Below are 26,539 nucleotides of genomic sequence, written 5' to 3' on the forward strand. Positions count from 1 at the left end.
GTACCTTTCTATTGGGTGACTAGTCTTGAGTCCATTCCTTTGAGTCACTATCTTTAATTTAATGAATGTGCATACATACATCTGCACACACTATAAACACTTGCAGCTCCAAATGCTGTGTTTCCCACATCCTCTACTAAAAAGTACTCTACTTTAATAGCAAGCCTGAAGCCAGCGTGGGCCACATAGAAAGACTGCATCTCAAAGAAAAAAAAAAAAAAAACAGTTCTCATGAGGGGCTTCTTGGACCTTTTCTTTCCCACCATGAACACTTGACCAGTTGTTTGTCTCATTATCTAACAGGCCGCATACCCCTTGTTGGTGCGGTAAACAAGAATGCCCTGTGTTTGTGTCAACCTTCTTTCATTTCCTTTAATCTTGCAATTAATTCTCTTGCTGCCCTGTTCCTCCTCTGTTTTCTCTGAGACTCCTGCTCATGTGCACTCCACAGTAGGAGTGTGTGTGTGTGTGTGTGTGTGTCGGAGGGGTTGTCTTTGTTTTTGCTCTGGTGTGATCTTTCATGTGTCTCTCGTCTTCCCACTGTTCTCTGATACCTTAGAGTCTTTATTGATCCCAACTGAGATTCATGTGTGAAGGAAATATTAGTAGCATTCTGGTTCCATGGGAGGACCAGCCATTAATGGGAGCTGAATGACTAGGAACTCCACAGTCATACCCTAATTAGTGTCTGTGCCCAGCCCTCATTACTCCCAAGTCCTCCAAGGAGGCCTTTCCACTCCACATTCAGCTGATGACCCAAGGTACACCACACACTGTCCCCTCCCTGATTCTTAGTGTCAGAAGGGCATCTTCCTTTACATGGCTTTCTGCCCTGTCTGGGAGGGGCTGCTTCATGTGGCTGCTTCACCAGATGGACAAGGAGTAGCTCTAGAGAGATCTGAGAAGACTCAGGGAAGTAGACTGTGTTGATTGGTGACTTTTGGCTCTGTAGACCCCTTCCTTCATGTCCCCATCTCTCCTCCTACATTATTTCACTGGCCCTACCCTCTATGACAGCAGGTGGGGCAGGAAGAATATCTTTATTTTCCAGTTGAGAAATCTGAGGTCCCAGAGAAATCTGAGGTCCCAGGAAACCTGAGTGAGACCTCACTGGAGACTTGTTGGCAGAGCTCAGGGCACTGACCAGACTCCTAAGTTTCTGCCTGAATCCTCCCTGTCTATTCTGACCTTTACCTTTCACTAATGAGCAAGTAGCCTCACAGTAGATTAGAGCCCCGAGCTCTGGAATCAGACATGTGGGGACTGAAGCCTGTCTTTGCATCGGTTAGATTTATAGGCATGTTTCTGAGTTCAACACTGTTTTCATTTCCTTGTTGGTGAAGTTGAGGAAACAGTAGCCCACACCATATGGTGGTGGTAGAGTTTAAGGCAATGGTGCCCACCTATGGCCATCTTCACCTTCCATGCTGTGCTGCAGTCACGTGTTACTTTCTGGGATCCTTGGTTCCCCCTTCAGCGGCTGGAAGCTTCTCTCCCTCCATCTAGACCTCTGTGCACAAAGCAGTGTCGAAAGCACACAGTGACATCTTGTGAGTGACTTCAGTGTGAGGTGCTCATCGCTAAATGTGTGTTACAGTTGTGCAGGGGACTGATGTCTTAGAGGGGTGTGCGTGGGAAGCTGTCTTCTCATGCCTATGAATTAGGATGACTTCAAGTGAAAGCTGAGCCATAGGAGAGGTTCCCTTCAGGGGCCTGCAATGGCATGTTCTCTTAGAACCCATCCAGGAATCTAGGCAACAGGGAAATTCCTGGAGGATCCTGGTGCTAATGCTGTGTCTTCCTATCTCTGCAGGTGGGCTCCCAACGGTTCAGTGTCAACATGCCCCACAAGTTTGGGATCCACAACTACAAGGTCCCCACGTTCTGTGACCACTGTGGGTCCCTGCTCTGGGGCCTCTTGCGGCAGGGCTTGCAGTGTAAAGGTAAGTCACCCCTGACCCCTCAGCCCAGTACCCACATGCCCCCACTTTTCTTCCTTTTTGTAAAAACATTCTGTCCGTATAGCATTGCTTTCTACAGTGGGTTCCAGATTTGGCTGTAGCATTAACCCTTGATAAGCCATCAGTCGTCCCCTGACTTACCTTTTAAGATCTTTCTTTGAAGGGATCATGAGTGTGGAAGAAACATGACAAGGAAGATGTGGCTGTGTCTCGTAAAGTGGCTAGCAACCTGAGAAAAACAAAATGGAAGATTTAAAGAAAAGAGACAGTGGGCCAGAAGGGTGGGCATGTTTTTAGAGTTAGATTATTTAAGGAATAGGTATAAATGGGTGGTTTTCTCTCTACAGTCCTTGTTCTAAGCTGACTCTTAGAGAGTGATCATGCTAGGGCATTGTCACCTGAGATGTCTGACTGACCCTCTGTGGGCTGTACATAGATGGCCACATCCCCATGGCAAAAACTGAGCCTCAGAAGTGAAGTAACCTGTACACAGCCCCCAGCTTATCAACAGATAGGGAACTTGACCCTTGTAGCTTGTATTCCTCTCTCTGTCCCTGCGATGCCACCTTCAAACCATCAGTTCCAGTGAGTGGCCCTAGTGATAACACATGGATGTGAGAAATGGGAAAATATTCAGGAAGCCTGAGTAAAGGGTCTAGTTGTAGATGGTCCAGTGTGCCCACAGTGTTCAGCAGCCACGAGCAAAGCAAGACATTTGCACGGAGAGTATTTTTAAATTAGGTTTTATTTTTTAATCCTGATTATATTAACAAATAATAGCCATTTAAAAAAAACAAAACAGAGAATAAATAAATAAATAAATAAATAGTATACGGACACACTGATCACTGAAGGGATTTTATGGAGACATTACAGACATTGTAAGTCATGGTTGCAGTAGAAATAAAGAAGAGAATAACAAGCTTTAAAGGACTAGTTCATTGTCTAGAGTACCTAGAACAGCTGGGCAAATAATGGAACAGTCTCTAGAATGGGCGTTATGGGAAAGAGGTCAGGGATGGGGGAAAAATGATAAATTTGAGCTGGGGATGGGTTGTCCTTGAGGAGCATGCCCCTGGAACATGGAGCCGTCTCATTGCTGGTCATTCTCGTTGACACTCAGTGAGTGGATGGGGGTCAGTAGCTAGAGAGAAGATGTCACCCTCTGGCTCAGGACCTCGGGTGTGAAGAGATAAGAGTCAAGGATGGACCTGTCAGGGCCTTGGGTAGTGGATTCCAGCATAAGTCTGAAAAGACAACAGGAAGGAAGGACCAAACGGATAGGAGGGAAAGTAACAAAGACTGGAGGGAGAAGCACATGTGCCACATGCTAGACAAAAGCAGGGAGAGTAAAAAATGAATGCCCCAAAGATTTTACCTAAGGTAAGACATGAAACATGAACCCCTAATGAGAAGGCTCTCGGCCACAACAGGAGAGACACTGCAATGGCATCTCAAGTGCTGTAGGCCAAAGTGAGAACATAGGGGCAATGTGTCCAGGATGCTTTACAGCCAGGAAGAATGTGATCACTGAGAAGTTGAGGAGACAAAAGAGAGGAGACTTTTAGTATAGCCAGTGACCCATGTGGGTCCCCATGGAGCCTTGTATAGTTGAAATTTTCTTTGGACTGCCAACCAGCTCCCAAATAAAGACACAGAGACTTATTATTAATCATGAAAGCTCAGCCTTTAGCTTATGCTTGTCTCACCAGCTCTTATAACTTAATTTAGCCAGCTTCTATTCATCTGATTTTCCTCAGGGCCTTTCACCTTTCTTTCATTCTGTATGCCCTGCTTTCTTGCTTCCTCCATGTCTGTCATCTGGCTGCCTGGCCCCAGCATCTCTCTCTCTCCCTCTTTCTCTCTCTGCCTCTGTCGAGCTTAGATTCCTCCTTCTATTTACTCTCTCTCTCTCTCTCTCTCTCTCTCTCTCTCTCTCTCTCTCTCTCTCTCTCTCTCTCTCTGCCTGGAAGTCCCACCTATACCTCCTGCTTAGCTATTGGCCATTTAGATTTCTATTAGACCAATCAGGTGCCTTAGGCAGGCAAGGTAAATAAATGCAACACATCTTTACATAGTTAAACAAATATTCCACAAAGGCCTTGTCCTGCTTCTTGCTCTAGTCATGGCTTTGCCCTGCTATCTTGCTCTGCACACCCCCCCCCATGTTTTCACTATTGTAGGTATGCTGGTGGGCCATTCTAGGCTAGAGCTCAGCTTCTCTGCTACAAATGGTCCATCTGCAGCTCTGTGGACTCAGGTCTGGTGCCACTCCTACTCTTGGGAACAGGTTCCAGTGTTTTCAGTAAAATAAGTTTCTTCAGAGCTAGAGTCTAAAGAGACAGACCCATGTCACTGCCCTGGTCACACTGTGTCTTTAACTTGAAATTACTTGAGCCACATGAGTGCAAGCATTGTATATTTGCTCTTTCAGGAACTTCCCCTTTGGGGTGCAGAGAGAGTACAGTTATATCTTGTATCACTTGGTGGCAGGGATTTGACTAAGGAATGTTACTAAGAGGCCGTGTTGCTGTTATACAAACATCATTAAACATACTAGCAGACCATGATGGTTGGGATGCACCTGAGTGAGTTTACCTTCCAGGGCCATTGTCTGTTGTGTGTGGTCAGTGAAGGGAATGCTATGTGCTGTGTAACTGTGCTTCTGTTGAATGACAGAGAAATGGAGAACTGATTTTGGGCAGTGAGCACCAGGATGTACAGCCAGGAACCTGTCAAAAGCTGACCTCTCACCTTGGCCTGTCCATTCCCTGCATTGACCACAGAGGGACCAGGCTCACACAAGTACTGGGCAGTTAAGCCTCTCAAGGGAGGACAGGAAAATGCTGGCTTTAAGAAGGCAGATGGAAGGGCCCATTCCTTTCTTTGTTTGCCATTCCAGGCTGAGCACGGTCTGGGGCCTTTGGCTCCCACTCTTACTCTGTAGAGCCCAGCAGCCATCACCAGCACCCTCAAAATGTGCTACTAAGATTCAGGTCACTACTTGTGTGTAACCTGTTGTGTGCTCTCATCTTTAGGCCACTTAAACCCTCCTGTTCCCCATTTCCTTTCTACCTAAGCACCCCTGCTTCAGCACAGCCACTCCCACAGTCAGAACACACTGAGAGGCAGTTTACTGGTGAAGCCAGATCTCCATCACAGGCTGAAGTTTGGCCTGCAGGGCTCTGCCAAAGCCCTGTGCTTGATCGTGCCTTCAAGGGTTCTCTCACTGTATCACAGCTGTGCGCCGAGGCAAGAAGAATGTTTACTCTGGGAAGGGCCTAGCTTTGCAATTCATCCTTGGCCCCGGCCTCTCTCTGAGATCCATCTTAGTAACTTCTGTGGTCCCTGGCTGTTCTCCTGGATTAAGACACATGGTATCTGCAGGAGGTAATACAGAGCAGCAGAATTCTAGGGAAGCTATGGCTTGTAGAGACTGCAGGTTGTGGGTTGGGAGAAGCCCTCATGGTCCTGGTTTGGTTGCTGCCTGATTGGGGGATGACATGCAGGTCACCATCTGCCCTTCTGCCTTCTGAATGTAATAGAAAGAGTAGATGCAGCCACCTGCCTCTGAGGACGGATGTGCAGAGCCACACAGATAAACAGGTCACCCTTCCTCCTCCTCTTTCTCCTGCCTTGTCCCTCATCCCCCCCCACCTCCATAGTTTTCTGAGACAAGGTCTCAGCAGTAGCTTAGTCAATCCTGGAATTTGCAATCCTGCTTCAGCTCCTGAGTGTTAGGTTCACAGGCATGTGCCACCATGCCCACCTTCGTTTTCCTTTTATACAAAAGTACTTTGGGTATTTAAAAACATAAAAGATCTTTTATCAGCTTCAAGACCCAGACCTTTGTTATTTTTTAACAACTGGACCCCTTGTCCATTTTTTTTTTCATTTTTGTTTTTAGAATGAAGTACACACCGGTAATATAAAGATACATCCTCACTGTGAGCGATTCACGCAAGACTTAAGAGAAAATGCGTGCATATAAAACAGTGCTTTGTGTTGTCTTTGTACTTTCACCTGAGACTTAACTGCTATTAAAAAATTTGCTTTAGGTCTCCCCAAGCCTTTCTGTGTGCATTTGTGCTTACCTGCAAGAGCTAGCTCACCCCAACAGAAAGTGCTCTTGCAGCCCATGTAGGTCCAATTACGTCCTCAGCCATGGCTCTTTCACTGCTGCCAGAAGGTCAGCTTGCTCTAAAAGGATATTTAATAACCTGTCCCTTCTGATGGTGAGCCTAGCTGTAATATCAGCTGGGGAAAAGGTGAAAACAGAAAGAAAATCCCCCAAATTGTAGAGCGTAATACAAAGGATGCAGGTCTGTGGGACCAAATCCCAGGCTAGTCTGAGATGGCCCTGCTGCTGTGACCCCTCCTGCACATAGTGGGCGCTCAACTCACCTAAGGAACAGGACAATAGTGGCTCTTTAAAATAAATAAATAAGAGCCCCACGTGGGCAAAGTGACTCTGTTTTCTTTTGGCAAATTTCATCTCCAAGAAGCCAGTGCAAATGAATGCTACCGGCAGTTCAGGGCTATGAGTGGGGAGGAGTTTGTGTCTATGACATTGTTTGGTTTTCCCTCATAGTGCCCCCAACTCTCTCCCATGTGTGCGTGTGTGCGTGCGTGCGTGCGTGCGTGCGTGCGTGCGTGCGTGCGTGCGTGTGTGTAGGTGGCTCATTGGACCACTTCATGTGAATGTAGCTCAGGTATTCTTTTTCCACTTGACTTTTTGGTCTGCTGCCTCCCAGTGTCATCCCAGCCTCCAGGAGCCGTGTTCACACTGTGAATGGATACCTCAGTCACCCACTGCCCCCATCAGGAGCTTCATTCCAGGCAATAGTCTTTTCAAAGCCCTTTCTTTTCCACTTCATCAAACTGTCTTGAGTTGACTGATGTGTAGTTGGATATTTTGTCAAAAGAAAAGCAAAGTCTTATTTACAACCTCCAGTTCACTAACCGGCCTACCAGAATCCACCCCGGGTAGGACTGATCTGACATTTCAACACCAGAGGGCGCCAGTGGTTAAAGTGTGTTGAGAATGTTAGTTGCTTTGGGTCAAGGAGTGCTGTCCAGGGTTGTTGGGTGGGACATAGAGGGGTGGAAAGCCAAGCAGAGGCAAAGACCTGGGCTGTGTGATCATGCTCAGGCCTTCCTAGTGTTGAGACATCTGTTCAGCTGGAGGTTCTGTGCTATGCACACTCCAGGGCAATGATCACGCCCTATGTGGCAAGCCGGATGTCCAGCTCCACCTGTTTGGTTTCATTCTAGAAACAGTTTCTATTTTTTAATTGCTTTACAGACCTTAGATTTTTAGGGATGTTGGGTTTCAGAGCAAACCTGGGCAGAAGTATAGAGATTCCCCATAGAGCCTTGTCCCCACACCTACACCAAAACACCATTGTCATGTAAAGCCCACAGTTTACTTTAGGGCTTAGGGTGGGCATAGAGGATCTGTGATACTGGACCAATATAAGGTGCCATGCATCCAACATTGTAGCATAGGAGGCAAGAGAAAGACATCACTACCCTAGAAATTCTCTGTGTTCTGCCCACTCTTCCCTCCCCTTTAACCCTTGTGTTGTTCCTATAGTTTTGCCTTTTGCAGATTGCAATGGTACAGTGTGCAGCCTTTCAATTTGATGCTCTCTTTCATTTAGTAATATGTGTTTAATATTCTTCCATGTTGTTCCATGGGTTGAAGTCTTTCTTCTTAAGGCCAGTAAGTAGTGAAGTGTCTGGATATACCAAAGGCCGTTTGTCCACATTCAGAAGCACTTTTCAAAGGCATACACATTTGGAAGATTATAAATACAGCTGCAACAAATACCCATGAGAGTAGGCAGATTTTTCTGTCCTGCCTGTCAGGTCCCAAATAACCACACAGAGACTTCTTACTAATTATGAAAGCTTGACCAATGGCTTAGACTTGTTTTTAACTAGCTCTTATAACTTAAATTACCCCATTTCTATTCATTTAATTTCTGCCCCATGGCTTTATGACCTTTCCTCTGTGCTGCCCATGCTTCTTCCTCTGAGTCCTGGTGTTTCTTCTCGATCCTGCCCTCCTCCTTCCCAGCATCCTCTGTGCCTCGAAAATCCTGCCTAACTATTGGCTGTTCAGCTTTTTATTAAGCCAATAAGAAGGTGCCTTGGCAAAGATACATCTTTACAGTGTACAAAATATTATTCCACACCACATGAGCAGGTTTTTGATGTGGAAATAAAGTTTCAACTCATTTGGGTATAGTGACTGCCAGGTGTGTAGTTGTTAGATTATATATGGTAAAGAAAATATTTTGTTTTGGAAAAATAAAAGCAAACAAAGAAAAACCCAGAAACCCTGCTGAACTGTCTAAGTAGCTGAAATGGTTATGCCATCCTCCCCCTAACTCTCAACTATCAATGAATGGGTGCTTTTATATCTCACATCTTCACCAGTATTTGATATTGTGGTGTTTTGGATTTTGTTCATTTTGATATTAATAGCATGATGTAGTGGTATCTAATTGTGTGTGTGTGTGTGTGTGTGTGTGTGTGTGTGTGTGTGTGTGTGTGTTGCACGAACATGAGTATGTGGGTATGCATACCTGTGTACACACGTGGGAGTGAAAACAGGACTTCAGGCATCTTCTTTTATTACTTGCCATTGAATTGCCTTGAGATGGAGTCCCTCTCTGACCCGGAAGCTCACCATTCTGTCTAGACAAGCTCCCAGGACCCACCTCTCTCTGCTCCCCAATGCTGAGTTCACTGGAAAATGCAGCCATGCCCAGATTTGTACTTGGTTGCTAGGGACTTGAACTCAGGTCTGCATGCTTATAGAGAAGGTGCTCTTACCCACTGAGCCATCTCCCCATCCCCTCTGTGATGCTAGTTTTACATCAACTTCACACAAAAGGGAGGGTCATCAGAGAAATGGGTGCTTCTATTGAGAAAATGCCTCCATGAGACCTGGCTAAAGGCAAGCCTGTCAGGAAAGTGATTGATGTGGAAGGGCCCAGCCTCTTGTGGGTGAGGACAAGCCTGGAGTGGTGGTCCTGGTTCTATAAGAAAGCAGGCTGAACAAGCTATAATGAGCAAGCCAGTAAGCAGGATCCCTCCGTGGCCTCTGCATCAGTTTCTGCCTCCAGGTTTCTGCCCTATGTGAGTCCCTACCTTCCTTTCCTTCCATGATGAACTGTGATGTGGAAGTTAAGCCAAATAAACCCTTCCTCCCCAAGTTGCTTTGGTCATGGTGTTTCATCATAGTAATAGAAACCCTAACTAAGACACCTTCTAATTGGATTAGTGATTCCCTAATGACACACAACATGTACAATACCCTCATATATTTGCCATCTGAGGGTCTTTATTGAGGTGTCTACCCACATATTTTGCCCATTTTTAATTGAGTTGTCCAGTTTTGTGTGTTGTCTGTTTTGGGTTCTAGGCCTTAATAAGGGACATACATTGCAAATAGATTTCTCCAGTCTGTGGCTTGTCTTCTCCTTCCCTTGATGGTGTCTTTTGCAGAGCAGAGATCTTGGATTTTAATGAAGCTCACCACTAGTTTGTTTGGTAGGCCAGGTCTTTGACATATCTAAAAAGATAAGTATACCCCAGGTCATGCAGATGCCCCTTCCCTGTTATCTTCTGGGAGCTAACATAGTTTTGCACCTTATATTTTGGCCTATTGTCCATTTTGAACTCTCGCTTACGAAGAGTGTAAGCTCTGTCTGAATTGAGGGTTTTGTTTATTTGTTTTGTTTTTACATATGCCTGTCATCTTTACCATTTGTTGAAAGAACTATCTTCACTCCTTTATATTGCCTTTGTTCCTTGGTCAACTATTGAATAACTGTGTTTCTGTGTTTTTTTTTTGTGGGTCCCTTTCTGGGCTCTAGGTTCTGTTCTAATGACCACTTTCTTCTTTTGTTAATTCCATATGGTCCTGGTTACTATAGCTTTATAACAAGTCTTAGAATTAGTATCTGTCCTCTGACTTTATTCTTCTCCAGCATTAGGTTGACTGCTCTGGGTTCTTTTGCCTTTCTGGGATCAGTTTGTTGGGATTTCATCCAGTTTATGAGTCAAGTTCAGAAAAGCTTGGGTTATGACAACACTGAGCTTTTATATCAATTACATTTTCTATTTCTGTGATAAGACAACATGGCCAAAGCCACAGATAAAATAAAAAATCACATTTAATTGGGCTCACAGTTGCAAAGGGTTAGAGTCCATGAAGGTGTGGTGGCAGGAACAGCTTATAGATCACAGTTTGATCTACAAACAGGAAGCAGTGTCTTTTCAAACCTCAAAGCCTGCCCCCAATGGCAGACCTTCAACAAGGCCCAATCCTTCCCAAACATTTCCACAAACGGGAGACCCGTTTCAAACATGAGCCTAGAGGGGTCATTGTTATTCACACCACCAATACTTCCAATCCATAAACATGGAGTGAATCTCTAGAAATTTAACCCTGTAGGTTTTTCAAATCATAATTTCATAGTTTTCCTCATATGAACCTTACATATTTTGCTCGATTTCTGTGTATTTCATTTAGGAGTGCTAATTTAAGTAGCAATGGTTTTAGTTTTAAAATCCATTTATTCATTGCTGGTATGTAGGGAGTTAATTGATTGACTTTTTTATATTAACACTGTGTCCAGAACCTTATTATAACCAGTTATTGGCTGTAGGAGAGTTGTCTCTGCATCTCTCTCTTTTCCTCTCTCCCTACTCTCCTTTCTCTTTCCTTTTACCTTCTTCCTTCTCTCCCTAATTCTTTTTTCTCTCCATCAGTTTCTAGTCTTTCATGTTTTCTACAGACCCATTTGCATCTGGAGACAGCAGTTTGGTTCCTTCTGTTTCAGAGTGCATTCCCTCTGTGTCCTGTGCCTGTCCGCCTCTATCAGTTAGGATCTCTAGAATAATGCTGGAAAGGATTAGTAAGAGGAGGCCTCCTTCCAAATGTTGAGCCTGATTGAATGCCTGGTATAATTCCACTAGATCATGGCATTTAATTCTCCACTGTTAAATTTAATTCATTGTTAGATTAATTTTGCTATTGTTTTGTCCAGGGTTATTGTCAATTTTTTTTGCAGAGAGTGTTTGTGCAGATCTTGCTCTGTAGTTTTTCCACTGCCTTTTCTAGTTTTGATATTAGGGCTTCATGATGAGTTAAGAAATATCTCCTCCACCTCTTATCTTCTAAAAGAGGCTTTAGAGGATTGGATTTTCTTCCTTCGTTTGTTTTGTAGCCTTGACCAGTGAATCAGTTTGGGCACGGTGCTTTCTGTTTCAGAAGGTAAATGATTACCGACTAAGCTCTACTAATGGCGGGGCTATTCCTAGCGGCCTTTTCTTCTTGTGTGAACTTTGGTAGATCATGTGTTTCAGACTGATATTTTTCATCTCAGATGTATTAAGGATTTGAGGGGGCTGGAGGTATAGCTCAGTGACAGAGTACTTGCCTGTGCTGCAGGAAGCCCAAGGACAACAATTGTCTTTCCTCATTCTCTCTTCCTTCTCCCTGCCAAGAGGCTCAATGATTTGCTAAAAGATGCAAACTATTTTTCTCCCAGTTGACTTTGCATTTTCAATTCAATTGATTTTGTTTTATCTTCTCCTTATTCTGAATTTTACATATACTTTTTTCTAGTTTTTTAAAAGCCTATATGACTGGTTTTAGGGTCTCTTTCTTTCCTAATATATACACAGTTGCTGCTATTAATTTCCCTGTAACTGCTGCTTTGGCTGCATCTCATTTATTTTGAGAAGCTGTACTTTCCACTTTAGTCAGTTTTCTCTTGGGGGTCTTCCTAATTAGTTGGCAGTGTGCCACTCATGATTCTCCAGTTGTGTTTCTGTGACTGATGCCTAGTTCCACTCTACTGTGATCTAAAATCAGACATTGTTTGAATAAAATTTAAAAGTGTAGCTTGACCATTCTACAATGTGAACTCCAGTGATTTAGAGCTGATGCTATGTACAGGATTGCCCCCAGTCCAACCTGGTGTCTGCTTCGTGGTGCTGTGTTTCCTTGATGGTTTTACTTCCTTAGAATTTCAACTTCTATGTAGAAGTCAGGGACCTCTCTCTCTCATTTTCCTCCATAGCAGGGTAACAGTTCATGTGTACCCCTCCGATGACACAGTTCCTCTCTGACTGACATTTTGGTTGTGAGCCTAGCCTTTAATGGCTGAACCATCTCTTTGTCCTGTTTTCCCATTCTTTATTATTATTATTATTATTATTATTATTATTATTATTATTATTATTACAGTGTTCTGCTTGCATGCATGCATGCAGGCCAGAAAAAGGTACCAGATCACATTATAGATGGTTATGAGCTACCATGTCATTGCTGGGAATTGAATTCAGGTCCTCTGGAGGAACGGCCAGTACTCTTAACCTCTGAGCCATCTCTCCAACCCCCCTACTTTCCCATTCTTAAAGTTGTAGCTTGTTGTGATGATTGCCCTTCTGTTGGACCTCATCCATCCAACTATTGTGGAGAATTCCCAAGAAGAAGCCCTGATTTTTGTAGTACAGCTGTTTTGAGTTCTTGACAGGACGGGGTAGGTAGCTGGGCGACCAACTTCCATGGCTCCAATAGCCTGGAGCTCCTGCCACTACTTCAACTCTAGCCTCAGACCCATCATAGGCATGGTCTAGCCTTGGCTCTAAAGCCTGCTGTCCATTTGACAGCACTGGACCATTCCTGACTTCACTGGCCTAGCATACAGCATGCTTGCAGCCCCAGAGCTGGAGTACAGTGATGGCCGTCTCTGCAGCCATTCCTCCTCTTGAATAGCTGTCACCCGCCCCTGTTTGAGGTACTGCATCCAGTTGCAATCACGTGTACCTCATCTGCTGGTCTGTTGCAGGTCAGGATGTAGAATCACATCTTCCAAAACAGTTTGTTTGAAGGCATTCTGTGGCCCAGCATGTGGTGTGTAAACTGAACATTTCACGTGTGCTTGACCAGTGTGTGTCTTTCTGTTGGGTGACATAATCAATAGAATCAGCTACATCCAGGTGATCTGGTATCTTTTCAGCATTCAACTATGTCCTTGGTGATTCTCTGTCTTCAAGTCTGTTCCTCTGGTAGCCGAGTATTGAAGTCTCCAGCTCTGATAGCAGGATTGTCAATTTTTTATTTCCTTTACTGGCTAGATCTTGGTATTCTCTTGCTTGATGCACTCATATTAGGGATTCTATCTAGCTGGTGAGATGACTTGTTTAATTACTGTGCACTGCCCCTCCTTTACTACATTGGCTTTCCTTGTTGTAAAAATGTCTTTATCTGAAGTTGATGTAGTGTGGTACAGGAAGCAGATTCATTCCAGAACCCTCATGGAAATGGCAGGAGATATGACCAAGAGCCCCCATGGATACTGGGAACTGCAAATAGTACCAGACTCTACGTATGCTCTGTTTCTTCCTATAGTATACCTATAATGGAGTTTATAAACTAGGCACAATAAAGGTTAATAACAATAACTAGTAATAGAACATAACCCTTCTAACAATGGGCTGTCAAGTGCCTTTGCAGTTTGGGGACATCATTGAGTAGAATAAGTGCTGTCATACCCTGTGTGATAGTTTGGATTTTAAACATCTTCCCAAGGTCCATGTGTCAGAGGCTTGGGCCCCAGTTTGGTTTGGAAGATAGTGGAAACCTTTAGCAGACATGTCTCATTAAACTGTTCCCCCCCACACACTCCCTCCAACCAAGATGGAACCCAGTGCTCCATACGTGGGTAGATAGGTAACCATTCATACTACCATCGAGCTATATCCTTAGCAGCTCTTAAAACTTATTTAAGCCATAGTTTCCAGTTTGATAATTCCAACATCCTTGTCATGTCAGAGTCTAGATCTGTTGCTCCATCTCTTCAAACTATTTTACATGTTTTATTATGTTCTATCATTTGTCTTCTTGATAACCAGATATTATATCCTAGGCCAAAGGAGTGGCAGTAACTGCTCCAAGACATAGTGTCTTATAGATAGCTTGTACCTATGCAGTGTAGACCCCACAGTGCTCCCAATTCCTCTGGCCTCAGGTAAAATAGGATGGCTGGAGTGATATGGACTTCAAGTTTCCCCGGGGTTAGTTAGAATCTGATAAAACCCAGCAATAAAACTCAAACACAATGTTTCTTCTCATGGCAGGTCTGGGTAAGAAGAGCAGAAATGCTCTGGCCTGTTTCAGGGTTGTTTGTTTTCCTCTGGCCCTGTTGGAAGTTGGCTGAGCCTCACCTATGATTACCAGGGAGCTCCCTGGATCATGTGACCCACAACAGAGTGGTGTGGAGACCACATTTGTGGCATCTGTTTGGGCCTAGAATCAAGCTAAGGCCAGTGAAAACAAGTTGGTTCTAACAGAGGTGGTGTCCTACTCCACTAAAGGAAATGTAAATGTGACCTCTGCCTGTTCTTATTTTATGTATATAGACAAAGAGTGAGTGAGTGTGTGTGTGTGTGTGTGTGTGTGTGTGTGTGTGTGTGTGTGTGTGTGTGTGTGTGTGTGTGTATGTGTGTGTTTTGTGTGTGGGGGGGATACAACTAAACATCTCCCAGACATTCTCTGCAAGGTGGCTGACAGATGACTTAGTTCTCTCTATTGGGATGGGTGATGATTTTTGTTTGTCCATTTTTATTTTTCTTCATTTTCCAACCTATGTCAGATGAACATGTATGATTTCTGTCATTTGGTAAGGGTCACGTTTTAGGCACGAGTATTGGATGTCTGTCCTCACTGTTTCCTTACAGTCTGCAAAATGAATGTTCACCGTCGATGTGAGACCAACGTGGCTCCCAACTGTGGGGTGGATGCCAGAGGAATCGCCAAAGTGCTGGCCGACCTCGGTGTCACTCCAGACAAAATCACCAACAGTGGCCAGAGGAGGAAAAAGGTAGGGACCACTGTTTGTGGAGCTTTTTCTGGGCCTGTTCTGGGAGTACTCCAGAATGGGGGTGTAAGATTCCTAGGTTTAGGTCATTTAACCCCCCCCCCCACACACACACACATACACCATAGGGCTAGGGCCAGTTCCTTCAGACAGCAAGCAATGGTTTGTGCCAGGTCTCACACTAAGTTGACTAGGAAATACTTAAGGACACATGGCCTTCTTAAGAGACCAACGCCCTGCATATCCACATGGCCTTCCAAGTGCCACTAGGAATCACTGGATTTTCTAATGTATTGTTTTGACCAGTCAGGGCCTGCAGATGTAAACAGAGCTAAAGGCATTTCCAGTGGGCTCTGCTTCAGCCATGACACCCAGTCTAGAAAACTCAAGAGGCCTTTGGAAAATAGGTTATGAGAGAAGCAGAGCCATGTTATCCGGACAAGTGATGCTGAGATGGGTGGGTAAGGTGTGGCCCCACCTGCCAGGTATCAAACTTCTCCAAGTCATTTTCTAGAAGAGCAAGTCTGCCTGTAGGTGCCTCACAGCTTTCAGCCCTCAATGTTCTCTCCACACTTGGCCTGAAGTACCTTCCAAGGAGCCTACACTTCTCACTCTTCTTGTTAAACCTGCCCATGACTTTTCCCTAGTATCCCCAGAAGAGCCTGTTCCCATTGGTAAGAAGGACCGGATAACTGTTATCTTTCTAACTGTCTGTCCTGTCTTTCCAATGAGCAAAGCTGTTTTGCAGTCCCTTCAGAATCTGTCCTCTCCCTGTTAACTGTGAGACCTTATACATGGGGTGACTTCTTTAGGTTCTATGAATCCTGTGGAGGGAAGGGGGATGACAAACAACAACAAAAACTCTTGTTTGGTGCCCCAAGGCACTGGAGTTGCAAAGCAAAGTGACCCTAGCCAATAATACTAGGACTCCTGAAGAGACAGGCTGAGCAAGTACCAGTGCCCCATTGATGAACACCAGAGAGACGCCTCAGGAGATTGGCTTTCTCCTGTTGGAAGTGTAACCGTCTTTCACTGTCAGGAGAGGTTTAAAGGGAAATGCTATGCCCTTGTTCTTTCCTGCATTTATATAGACTTTTGGTTCCAATGACAGGTGCTGTCTGCTGCCTTGCATTTGCAGACTTGCATTTGTGAACTCATGATGAAAAGGAGCCAGCATGGAAAAATGTAGGGACAGGTAGAGAACAGGCCCAGGGACTGTCATCCAGCTATAATCACTGCAGTGACAGACCTGATGCAAAGCTGGAGAAAGCCAAGTGGTAGTTTAAGTTGTATGACGGAGAAGGGAGATGTATTCTCAGTCAGGAGCTAAATGGTCTTTGCAGGTGTCTCAGACCCTTTGCTAGAAAAGATTCTTGGGAAGACCAAGAGTAGAGGGGTCAGAGACCCATGTGATCTCCAAGTCCACACTGGCGCTTAAGTTGGGCATGCCAGTGCTTTTTCAGGAAACAAATGTCACGGGGGATCTTCCATTAAAATGTGCCAACAGGTTATACTACACCTGAGAATATTTGCATTTAGCATCTGTAATGTGTATTACTTTGCACCAGTAACTAGGGGCAGTAAGAGTACTGGAAAGTTGGTCTGAGTAGACAACCCTACATGCAGAATATGCACCTGCAAATGCAGTTATTGACATAAAGGTGGATAAGATCGCAAATAAACACCAAACAGGTGGTAGAGCCAGTCAGTATCCCACTGTGTTAGTGAGAGAGCTTACATTGTATAGATAGTTGTGAGGGTATCGATGGGGAGAGGCGTTGGGGTGGGGGGAGGGTGTTGTTATTGAAAGAATAGAGCAGGGCTTTTCTTTAAAGGGTCACCTGACTTTGAAGAGACTACTTAAGGCAGTGGAAATCGTACATGTTTTGTTTTCCATTGAATTGGCCCGCGAAACCTTGCGCACCTGTTCTCTGTTTGATGGATGTTACTGTGCCCCTCTTTACAGATCTCTGTATGGTGCGTTGATGGGTTTGGTGTCACTGGCTTCCTTTCTGATGACTCTCCCATCTTCTGTCCTTTCTAGCTTGTTGCTGGTGCTGAGTCGCCACAGCCGGCTTCTGGAAACTCTCCAACTGCAGATGATCGATCCAAGTCAGCGCCCACCTCCCCTTGTGACCAGGGTGAGACTCTCTGATTTGCCCCTTACCTTTTATCTATGTCACCTGTTAATCAGTGCAGCCAGCAGCCTCAGTGGTCGCTACACACTGCTTCCTTGTTGGCATGGTAGTAGTTGTTGCATGCTAGGAGGCTTTCTTGAGGGTGCTAGCTGGAAGGGAACTGCTCATCACCTCTGTTCCCTCCAGCCTAGGATTAGAGGCAGGCATGTGTGACACTATAGTTTGTTACTCCCTCATTTCTCTTCTGGTTTCCTGTGTAGAGAGGAAGGGAAGTCTCACTCCTTTGCCCATCACTCTGGCCTTCTCTCTAGACTGAGATGAATCCACTTGCTTCACAGCCCTCCCCTTAACTCTAATCAGGGTACCCCAAGACTTTAGATCAGGCTGAGTTAAGGGGGGTGTCTCCTCTCCCATTCTTTGGATGAGAAGATGGGGATAGAAAGATGAAATTTGAGAAGCAGGGATGATGAGTTGACTTTCCTCTGGCTACATATTGGGTGTCTTTCCTTCTGACTAGATACGCTCCAGACAGTAAGTTCTTCATGCATAATTTGCTTAGGAATAAGTTTACGGAACCTGAGATGCTGGGGCTAAGCAAGGCCTTCTGTCTGAAGCCTCCCCCTCTGGTGACAAATGGATCCCAACCATCCCTGGAAAGAGCTACAAGTACCTGCGAGGCAGGACTAGCCTTGTAGCATGGCAGTCCTCATTTTCTATAGCCCTTCTCATGATCTTGTTTCTACTGTTTCACTTGCATCAGCTCTATCCTGGTGCTCAGCCTAGGTAACTGGCTGGAAAGTGGAAAGACAGGGTTAAAAATGCTTGTCCTGAGGCCAAGAGCTAAGCTAGTGGCCAAGCCAGGCCAGTGCCTCTCCTACACTATGAAATCCTCATGGGAGGTCATCACTGTGGCATAGCCCTTCTTACTTGGGAGTGGGTGGAACAGTTTTGATGGCCATTTGCCAGTCTTGAAACAAATAATCGCCCTCAGCTCATCTTCCTGTGGCTTTGGCTTACTTCCTGTGTCTTTACTTCATTCTAAAAGAGATTTCACCTATTCCTGAGTAACCAGCTTACAGATTCCATCCTGGGCCAGTGGGATGTTAGCAGGTTTCCCCTTTTCATGTTGAAATATCCTAGAATTTCAAAGATATGGCAGACCATAGTCGAGTGAACCACCCATGCTTCACACTCACCCATGGTTTCTAGGCCTGTGTCTTGCCTCATGCTGTCTGCCTGTTTCTCCTGGGGCCTTTATTCAGATAGACATACCAGGCCAGGCAGGTACCATGTTTCCTTACTTGATATGGAAACTAATATATGGGAAACTCTGTTCATCTACATATGTGGTACATAACTGCCACAAACCGGAGATGGCTCAGGCGCTGTCTCTCCTCCATTGTAGGACATACTTCTCAAGCTTTAGGGTCTTAGGTCAGCTGCGTTCTACCTTCCAAGATGGTCTTAGCAACTGAGGCCTGATGAGACAAAAAGTCATACTTTGGGGTGAGTGACATAAGTAGCTAGGCAGCTGCTGAATCTCTCATCACGGGAATATCTGTAGACTAGGATGGTGTCTTTCCACCCCAATATGAGTTCACTCCAGATCCCCTACATGGGTCCTTGTGACTAAAGTCCTGGACAGGAGGCAAAGGCCTTGCTATCCAGAGGTGCTGCTCACTCATCTGTCCTCATTCCAAGGGACAAACACTCTCTGCTCCTGTCTGTGACCCCTGTTACTCATGAGAATCTTTTACAGTAGGATCATGTCAAGTTACCCATCCTACACAGATGAATACTCATTTTGTTGGATGTGTGTCCAACTATAATAGACCCTCTTCAAACAGAAGAGGTCAAAGGGCCTCCCTGGCACTCTCATCCCCAGGTAATTTAGGTCACATACTCCAGAAAGCTGCAAGACCGTCTCATAGTTGTGAAACTGGACTGTAGAATTCCCACCCCATCAAAGATAAGTTGGTGACATGTCATTGTGGGAAGCTCTTCTTTTGTTAATAAATCTGTGGTTCATCCTATGAGGTAGCTCTGTGTGGGACAAGTATTCCGAGTAAAGCCAGCGTCAAGGCTGAGTAAAGACCTTTAGAAGACAAAGGCTTCCTAGTCCCTGTGAGTGAATGCTTCTGTCACCAGTGATGATTGTGAGCCTGGCTTCTGTATGTTTGTTCTCATCTTCAAAGGGAACTTGAATGGAAGGGTGCCTGTCGCCTCTGAGTCTGCAGGGTTCCAGGGAACACATGAATTCTCACCATACCTCTAGTCATGGTCAAGGTTGCTAGGAGGCCTTCAGAGGCCTTGAGTGGCAGTGAACCCTGCCAGTTCAGGAACTATGTCCTCCTTCCTCCTCTCTGAAGACTGATGCCTTGTTATACATGAGGTACCAAAGGAAATGTGTTAGGCAGATAAAGGAGCCTACAGGAAGGTGTCCCTGATCTGCTGCTATGAACAACTGGAGGAGGGCTGAGCGCTCATGGGTTCTGAATATTGAGTCTTGACGTAAGGGGCTCATGAGGTGTGTTCTAACTTAGCATCTTTTCCCCCTTGTCCCTAGAACTGAAAGAACTTGAAAACAACATCCGGAAGGCCTTGTCATTTGACAACCGAGGAGAGGAGCACAGGGCATCCTCATCTACCGATGGCCAGCTGGCAAGCCCAGGCGAGAACGGTGAAGTACGGCAAGGCCAGGCCAAGCGCTTGGGCCTGGATGAGTTCAATTTCATCAAGGTGTTGGGCAAAGGCAGCTTTGGCAAGGTCAGTGGCACCTGTATGTTGTGGTGCTGGCATCTCTCAGGCAGTCTGGCCTATTCTTGTCACCTTGTCCCTCCTTTTTGAGTGTGAGTGTAAATGGGCTAATGCCTGGCTGATGGGGACCCCAGTTCTGCTGTTTGGTTGGTTGTGGGAATCTGGCCATTTTCTTCTCTATAGCATGCAGTTGTTGGCATGTGTCAAATGGGGAGAGGAGTGGAGGGGGCACACGGAGAGGCTTCCTGTGTTTGGCATGTACGCCTCTTCCCACTGTCAGTCCCCTCTTGTGCAGAGAGCCATCTGGAATTCTGCTCTCTCAGTAGGAAATCCTTGAGCATGAACCCTCAGCCCCTGTCCTCAGTGAACTTCAGTGTCAGAGCAAACCTTACCATGTAGGACTTTGGAAGCTGGGTGTCCTTTGGCTGATTTTCCTGGAGCTCACTAACCATTCTGCTCTTCCTCTCCATGTGACAAAAAAACTGGAGAATTCTGTAATGGATCCGGGGCCCCTGTCCCTGAGGACATTTTCCCTTCTCTCCACTGCCTCAGACAAGCTATGGGGTCTGTGCCCTCCAGTGTGCTCAGTGATGGGCTTGGCGAGATCCAAAGATTTGACTTTAGAAAGACAAAGAGACAAAGAGCCCAGGAAACTGGGGAGCATTTCTGACTGCCCCCTTGTCCTTTAAACTGTACCTGGGGCTTAATGGGAGTTTGGAGGCCTTTTTGGGACCTTGTGAAGCAGAGACCAAACTCTCTAGGAGTTGTGTGCTCTCATGTGACCTGGGCTCTGGGAAGCAGTGCTCATGAGTCACTTCCACTGGCTGAACTGAAGGCCTCTTCCACCATTCCAGAGCAGTTCTTAGGAAAGTCTCTGCGAAGCCCCCAGGCATAGGCATAAGGCCTGCTATGCAGGCACTCACCTGCCCCTATCTGTCCTGAGATCACCTGGCTGGGAGGGAGCTGGAATTTACTCAGATGGCAACTGCTGAAGCAATCACATTCCTTTAAAACTAGCTAAATCAGAAGCAGACCCCAGGCCTCTGGCTTAGGCATGACTCTGGCTTAGTCTGGGAACAGGGATGGGTTTGAGTTTGAGTAAGAGTCTAGGGAAAGGAGCGTGCTCAGAGCTTCCAGACTTGCGGGTGATGTAGGCAGCATAAAAGTTCTGAGGGCTTAGCTAGATTCGTAGGCAAACTCGAAGCCGTCCCAAATGAGGTTTAAGTCATCTTATGGGCTGCATTGTGTGGGTGGCAATTTCCTTGGGTTATGCTCTTTCCCCTTTGACAGCAACATTGCAATAGTATACCTAAGAGTTATCCAAAAGGAGAAAGACCTGTGACTGTGGGAGATAAATACAAATACCCACTGATAGGCAAATGTCAAGAAAATAGACCTACCTATCCGCTGTCAGGGGAAGAAATTGCGTTTTCAACTGCAGAACTGTGGAAAGACACCATAATAGCAAACACAGGGTGGGTTTAAGTACAGAAATGTTCAGGTAGAAAAAGTGACAGACCGTCATGAAGGAAGCGTGGAGGGCTGTCCAGAAAGCAAGAGGTCTGTCTTCATGTATCATATGTGTACCAACTTAGGAGAAATAACACAAGCCAGCAGCTAGCAGAGGAGAAGAGGAATTCTCCACCAAAGTGACTCAGTTAGAAAATAAATATTCCAGAAAGTTTGGCTGCAAGTTGAAAATAGAATCAAGATAATATCTCCCACTTATTAAGTCAGAGAAAGCAAACAAACAAAAAAAGTTGCAAGTGAAAGTGACCTGGCCTCATACTAAATCTATGCTACACACTGAAGTGGCTTACTGTGTTTGGGAGTATAGCCCCCTTAAAAATCAGGAAATGTGCTAAATGTTTAACCTTTTATGTCTGAGAATTTCTATTTCAAGGATAGAAGGCCAAGGAAAAATTTAAATTGTGTCCAAAAGCTCTCGGTGCAACTTATATAGAATTTAATTTGGTGTAACTTAAATTCCCAATAGGAGGGAAATAGCAGAATAAATTATAGTGTTTGTGCTTTGAGTATCAAACAGTCATGGTAACCATGGTGACCTTGTATGAAAAACAAAAAATGCCGCTTCTTCTGAAAGCCCTACATTTGTGTGTAGTATGGTGGGGCACACTTATAATATCCTCCCTTGGACAGCTGAAGCAGAAGTGTCATGAGTTCAAGACCAACCTGAGCTACATAGTGTGGACTGTCAAAAGAAAGGAAGAAAGTAGGGGGGCAGAATGAGAGGAGAGGGGTAAAGGAGAGAAAGAGACACATTTGTTCTCTGATAATTACAGTATCACTAATGCAGATGAAGATATGATTAATTACCTAATCCCTGTACATTGAACGTCTCTTACCTGAGCACTGCACCTGAGTTTAAAAGGAAGAAAAAAAACTTTAGTATCTTAATTAGGTAGGGTGGATTCCCTAAACATTTAGAACATTAATTTCCTAAACATCTTCACTCATAATGAAAGGGAACAGGCAATCGACATTTAGATATTTGACATCATTTGATTCCATGCACAGGCTGACCGGGTGATTCAAATCAATTGCAGGTCATGTTGGCGGAACTCAAGGGCAAAGATGAAGTCTATGCTGTGAAGGTCTTAAAGAAGGATGTCATCCTCCAGGATGATGACGTGGACTGCACAATGACGGAGAAGAGGATTTTGGCTCTGGCACGGAAACACCCTTATCTAACCCAACTCTATTGCTGCTTCCAGACCAAGGTATGCTTACAAAAGGGGCTAGTCTTGGGTAGTATTGTGGAACATAACACATAGCATCTTGATTTTGTTGGGTACCAATCTTTGACCATCAGCATGCTTCTTTATGTGGCAGAGTGGATTTTATTCTTGTGGAGATAGGGACGCATTTGGACATGGCCTTCTTTGAAGGGTATGGGACTTTTCCATTTAGAGTGCCCTTGTGCAGGGATGAGGAGAGCAATAGTGTACTTTGCAAACTGTAGCTTCACAAAACCAAATAGCTAACCCCAGTGTTGATTCCTCGGAAAAAAACAACAGGTATGGTGTGTACTCGGCTCCAGTTCCTAACTTTTTATCAACAGTCAAATCACTCTGGGGTTGATTTCAGCTCAAAAGAAAAGGAGAAAATGCCACCCTAGTCCTTTTAACTTGTGTGATGTCATAAGAGATGCCAAATCTACACATGCTTGGAATTCCACAGTGAAAATTCAAGCATTTTAAAATTTACTGCATGGGTGCCTGTCCTCCAGTAGGTGGCAGTAAAGGGACGGAGATCTGTAAGGACATCGTGGAGCCCCACTCATCTGATTTGCTATTATTCTTAGGGAGAAAGGGCCCGTTTTCTTCATAAAATTCTTATTTTATTTTCCATTTTTGGGGCATGTTTGGGAGAAGGTCTTCTACGATGCATTATGGATTTGTAGTGTTTGTCCTTAAAGGGCACAGACAGCTTGAATCTAGACCCCCTACCTCTTCCTGCTTGGAGCCTAGATAGTGAAGGGTAGCATTCAGAATGAACAACAGGGGTGCAGTAGCTGTGTGTCATGTATATGTGCTCATGTGTGTGCATGTGTGTACATGTGTATTTGGGCATGCATGAGCTCACACTATCGAGTGTGTGTGTGTGTGTGTGTGTGTGTGTGTGTGTGTGTGTGTGTAAGTGCATGTATGCTCATGCATTTGCACTTATGTGAGATGTTTGGCTGTCTGGCATACTTGCCACCATTTTGTTCTCAGTGTCATTCTCCCTGCTTAGAATTAAGCAAATTCATCATCTTGTCATTCTGAAAGCTTTTATTCCGTCTATACTGAGTGTTTCCCATATGTTAGGTTCTGGTGAATAAGACCACATGCCTGCCCTCAGAAACTTTATGGTCTCTTTGTTACAGTTCCCCCAAGGCTGGTCCTGCGAACCCTGCTTGTTGGAGGAACTTTAAGAATAGAGACTCCGAGGCCCTTGCTTCTGTTCGACAGTCTCAGTACACATTTGTTTATCAGAGTTCCCCAAGAGTCCTGCAGTGTGAAAAGAGAGATTACCTCAGTTTTATCCACTATTGCTCAACTTATTTGGTCCCTACCCTCACCTCCCCCCCCGGCCCCCACCTAGTCCATGTTGAGCAACGCTGATCTAAGTAAGGGGAGTTTTCCTACCTGCTGATCTCTTCAGAAATGAAAAACACCTGAAACTGTCCCACCATTCTGTGACTTCTCCTTCAAGGACACCAGAGTTGCTTTCTCTGTGAAACTGTCCTCAGAGAGCCCCACTTGTAAGACTCCATTGCTTTCCCAAGCAAGCCTAGGGATGGCTGGCTAACTCTTGCTTTTCTTTCAGTTGTGTGTTGTGTAATTCCAGACAGGCTGGTGTGAGTTCATGTGTGTGTACAAATGCAGAGTCCAGTGTGACAGCAGAAGCCCAGAGATGGGTTCAATCTGCTTTTTTTTTTTCTCCACTAGAACTTAGCTGTTGTTTTTCTGTTTTTGAGATGGGACCTCATTTGGAAGCTCAGACCTCACTTGAGCCTGAAACTTGTGGTCGTCCTGTTTCCACCTCTTAACCGTGGCATTCCGGGCATGAGCCACTATGTCCAACATTTTTAGAAGTTAATTCAAGATGAAAGAGAAATGTATCAGGTCCCATATGTCTTCATTGTCCACGGTACTTGTCACAAGGGCTGATGTTCAGTATGTGCTTACTGTCACAATCAGATGCTTGGAAGTTTCTTGAGTTTTGTCTTAAAATAATAATGACAATAAAACCCATTTAGTCTACTTTTTTCTTTGTACCACTGAGAAAATTGTTTCAGAGAACTAATAGTCTTTTTGTGGGAGGGTGGGGTGGGTATGTATTTGGGGGCAGTACTAGGATTTGAACTTAGAGTCTCATGCATGTTAGGCAAGAGCTCTGCCTCTGAGAAATGAATAAGAGGTTTTATAGTCCACAGGCAGTACATGTTGGCAATCAAACCTGGTACCTCATCTAGCCTCTGGGATTGCTCCTCCAATAAGGCCTTGATCTGGTGTGACTGTTGGCCGTGTCTGAGCCAGTTAAGGGCCACACTGATCTCTATAGTCCCATCTCTGACTGAAGTGGCTGTGTAGGGAGGGAGCCATATTACTGCTCTTTCTATGAACTCAGGGCCAAAAGGTCCAAGAGTCTAAAAGAGTCAGGTCTAACCCTTAAGGCTCTGTGGGGGCTCCTGTATATGGTGGCTCTTGGAGAATCACAATTGAAGGCCTGCTTGATCGGTAAATGAGAAAGGGTGATGCCATCTTCAGTGCCACTGTTTTCTACAGCAAATGTGCACTGAAGAATGTCAAAGCCAAGGTTTCTCTTTGGAACACAAAGCGGCATTGAAGAATGCCATGAATTTTATTTATGGCAGAAGAAATGAACTTCATGGTTTTTGAGGGTCTGGATGGCTGGAGGGGAGAGAAGGAATTTCCTCTACAGTTCAGAGATGCACTGAGGGGAAGACCAATGTCAGGTAGTCACAGGAACAAGTTGACACCTCTTTTAAATATCACAATAATCTTAATCTTTAAATGATAGTCTTATTTCATAACATTGATTTACTAATAAAAGGAACTTTATGAAGAATCATAGATCATGTCTTAGTAAGGTTTTATTGCTGTGAGGAGACACCATGAACATGGCAACCCTTATAAAGGAAAACATGTAATTGGGGATGGCTTATAGTTCCGAGGTTTAGTCTGCTATTGTTGTGGCAGTAAGCGTGTCGGCACACAGGCAGGCATGGTGCTGGATGGGTAGCTGAGAATTCTGCATCTGGATCCGCAGGCAGCAGGAAGAGTTAGTGAACCACTAGGCCTGGCTTGAACTTCTGAAACCTCAAAGCCCACCCCTACTGATACACTTCCTCCAACAATGCCACCTCCAATGAGTCTATGGGGGCCATTTTCATCCAGATCACTACGACCCCAAATTTAACTTTTAAAAACTAACTTGTTAGGCTGGAGAGATGACTTAGTGGTTAAGAGCACTGGCTGCTCTTCCAGAGGACCAGAGTTTCAATTCCCAGCAATGATAAGGTGGCTCACAGCCATCTATAATGGGATCTGATGCCTTCTTCTGGCATACATACATAAATATTTTTTTTTTAATCCTGACTTATCCTTTACTGGCCAATAGTCATGGTTTTAAAGAATGGCTGTTATCCTTCTAATTGAAGTAGATGCTGGGTGTGGGGTCATCAGGAGAACACATTCTCATGGGTGACTGGGTCTAGGAATGGGGCTTAATGCCAGCTCCTGCAGTAATTAGCACTAAGTAATCCTATTCTGGGTAGACAGCTACTGTTCGTCAGGGTCCAGTGGTTCTAGTGCTTTTGAACGATGAGATTTGGGCAGAACTGGGAGCCCAAGGGAAGCCATGATCCATAGTCAGCTTTCAGTCTTTTTTGCATATTGGTTTTCCAGAAAAAGTCCAGTTCTTCTGCCCCTAGATGAGCCTCCATGTGGGGATTTAATAAGAATGATCCATTTAAGTCCAAGCATTTGGATGCTTGGTCTCAGGTTTGTGCCTGTTATGAGCATTCTTTCCCACCAGCCTGGTCCCAGCCTCCTGGAGCCCCGAAGAAGCACACAGACACTATATTTGTTATAAAGCTGTTGGCCGTTGGCTTGGGCTTCTTATTGGCTAGCTCTGTCTTAATTATTAACCCATCTCTGTTAATCTAAGTATTTCCACATGGTTTTTATCTTACTGGAGAGATGCCTCACTTGTGTCCTGTCTTCCTCGGGCTCACGTGATGACTCCT

At 45.0% G+C, this 26,539-nt stretch overlaps 1 protein-coding gene across 1 annotated transcript in view; it reads left to right on the forward strand.

Moving 5' to 3' along the window:
- Positions 1-26,539, forward strand: part of Prkce (protein kinase C epsilon) — a 515,489-nt gene that overhangs the window by 326,064 nt on the left and 162,886 nt on the right. Inside the window, exons 6-10 of the mRNA XM_027417971.1 lie at positions 1,814-1,943; positions 14,727-14,869; positions 16,911-17,007; positions 19,571-19,770; positions 22,329-22,502. Coding sequence (XP_027273772.1) covers positions 1,814-1,943; positions 14,727-14,869; positions 16,911-17,007; positions 19,571-19,770; positions 22,329-22,502 — 744 coding nt within the window. The remainder of the gene's footprint in view (positions 1-1,813; positions 1,944-14,726; positions 14,870-16,910; positions 17,008-19,570; positions 19,771-22,328; positions 22,503-26,539) is intronic.

The sequence above is a fragment of the Cricetulus griseus genome, chromosome 5 (genome assembly GCF_003668045.3).
Source record: "Cricetulus griseus strain 17A/GY chromosome 5, alternate assembly CriGri-PICRH-1.0, whole genome shotgun sequence".
Taxonomy (NCBI): domain Eukaryota; kingdom Metazoa; phylum Chordata; class Mammalia; order Rodentia; family Cricetidae; genus Cricetulus; species Cricetulus griseus.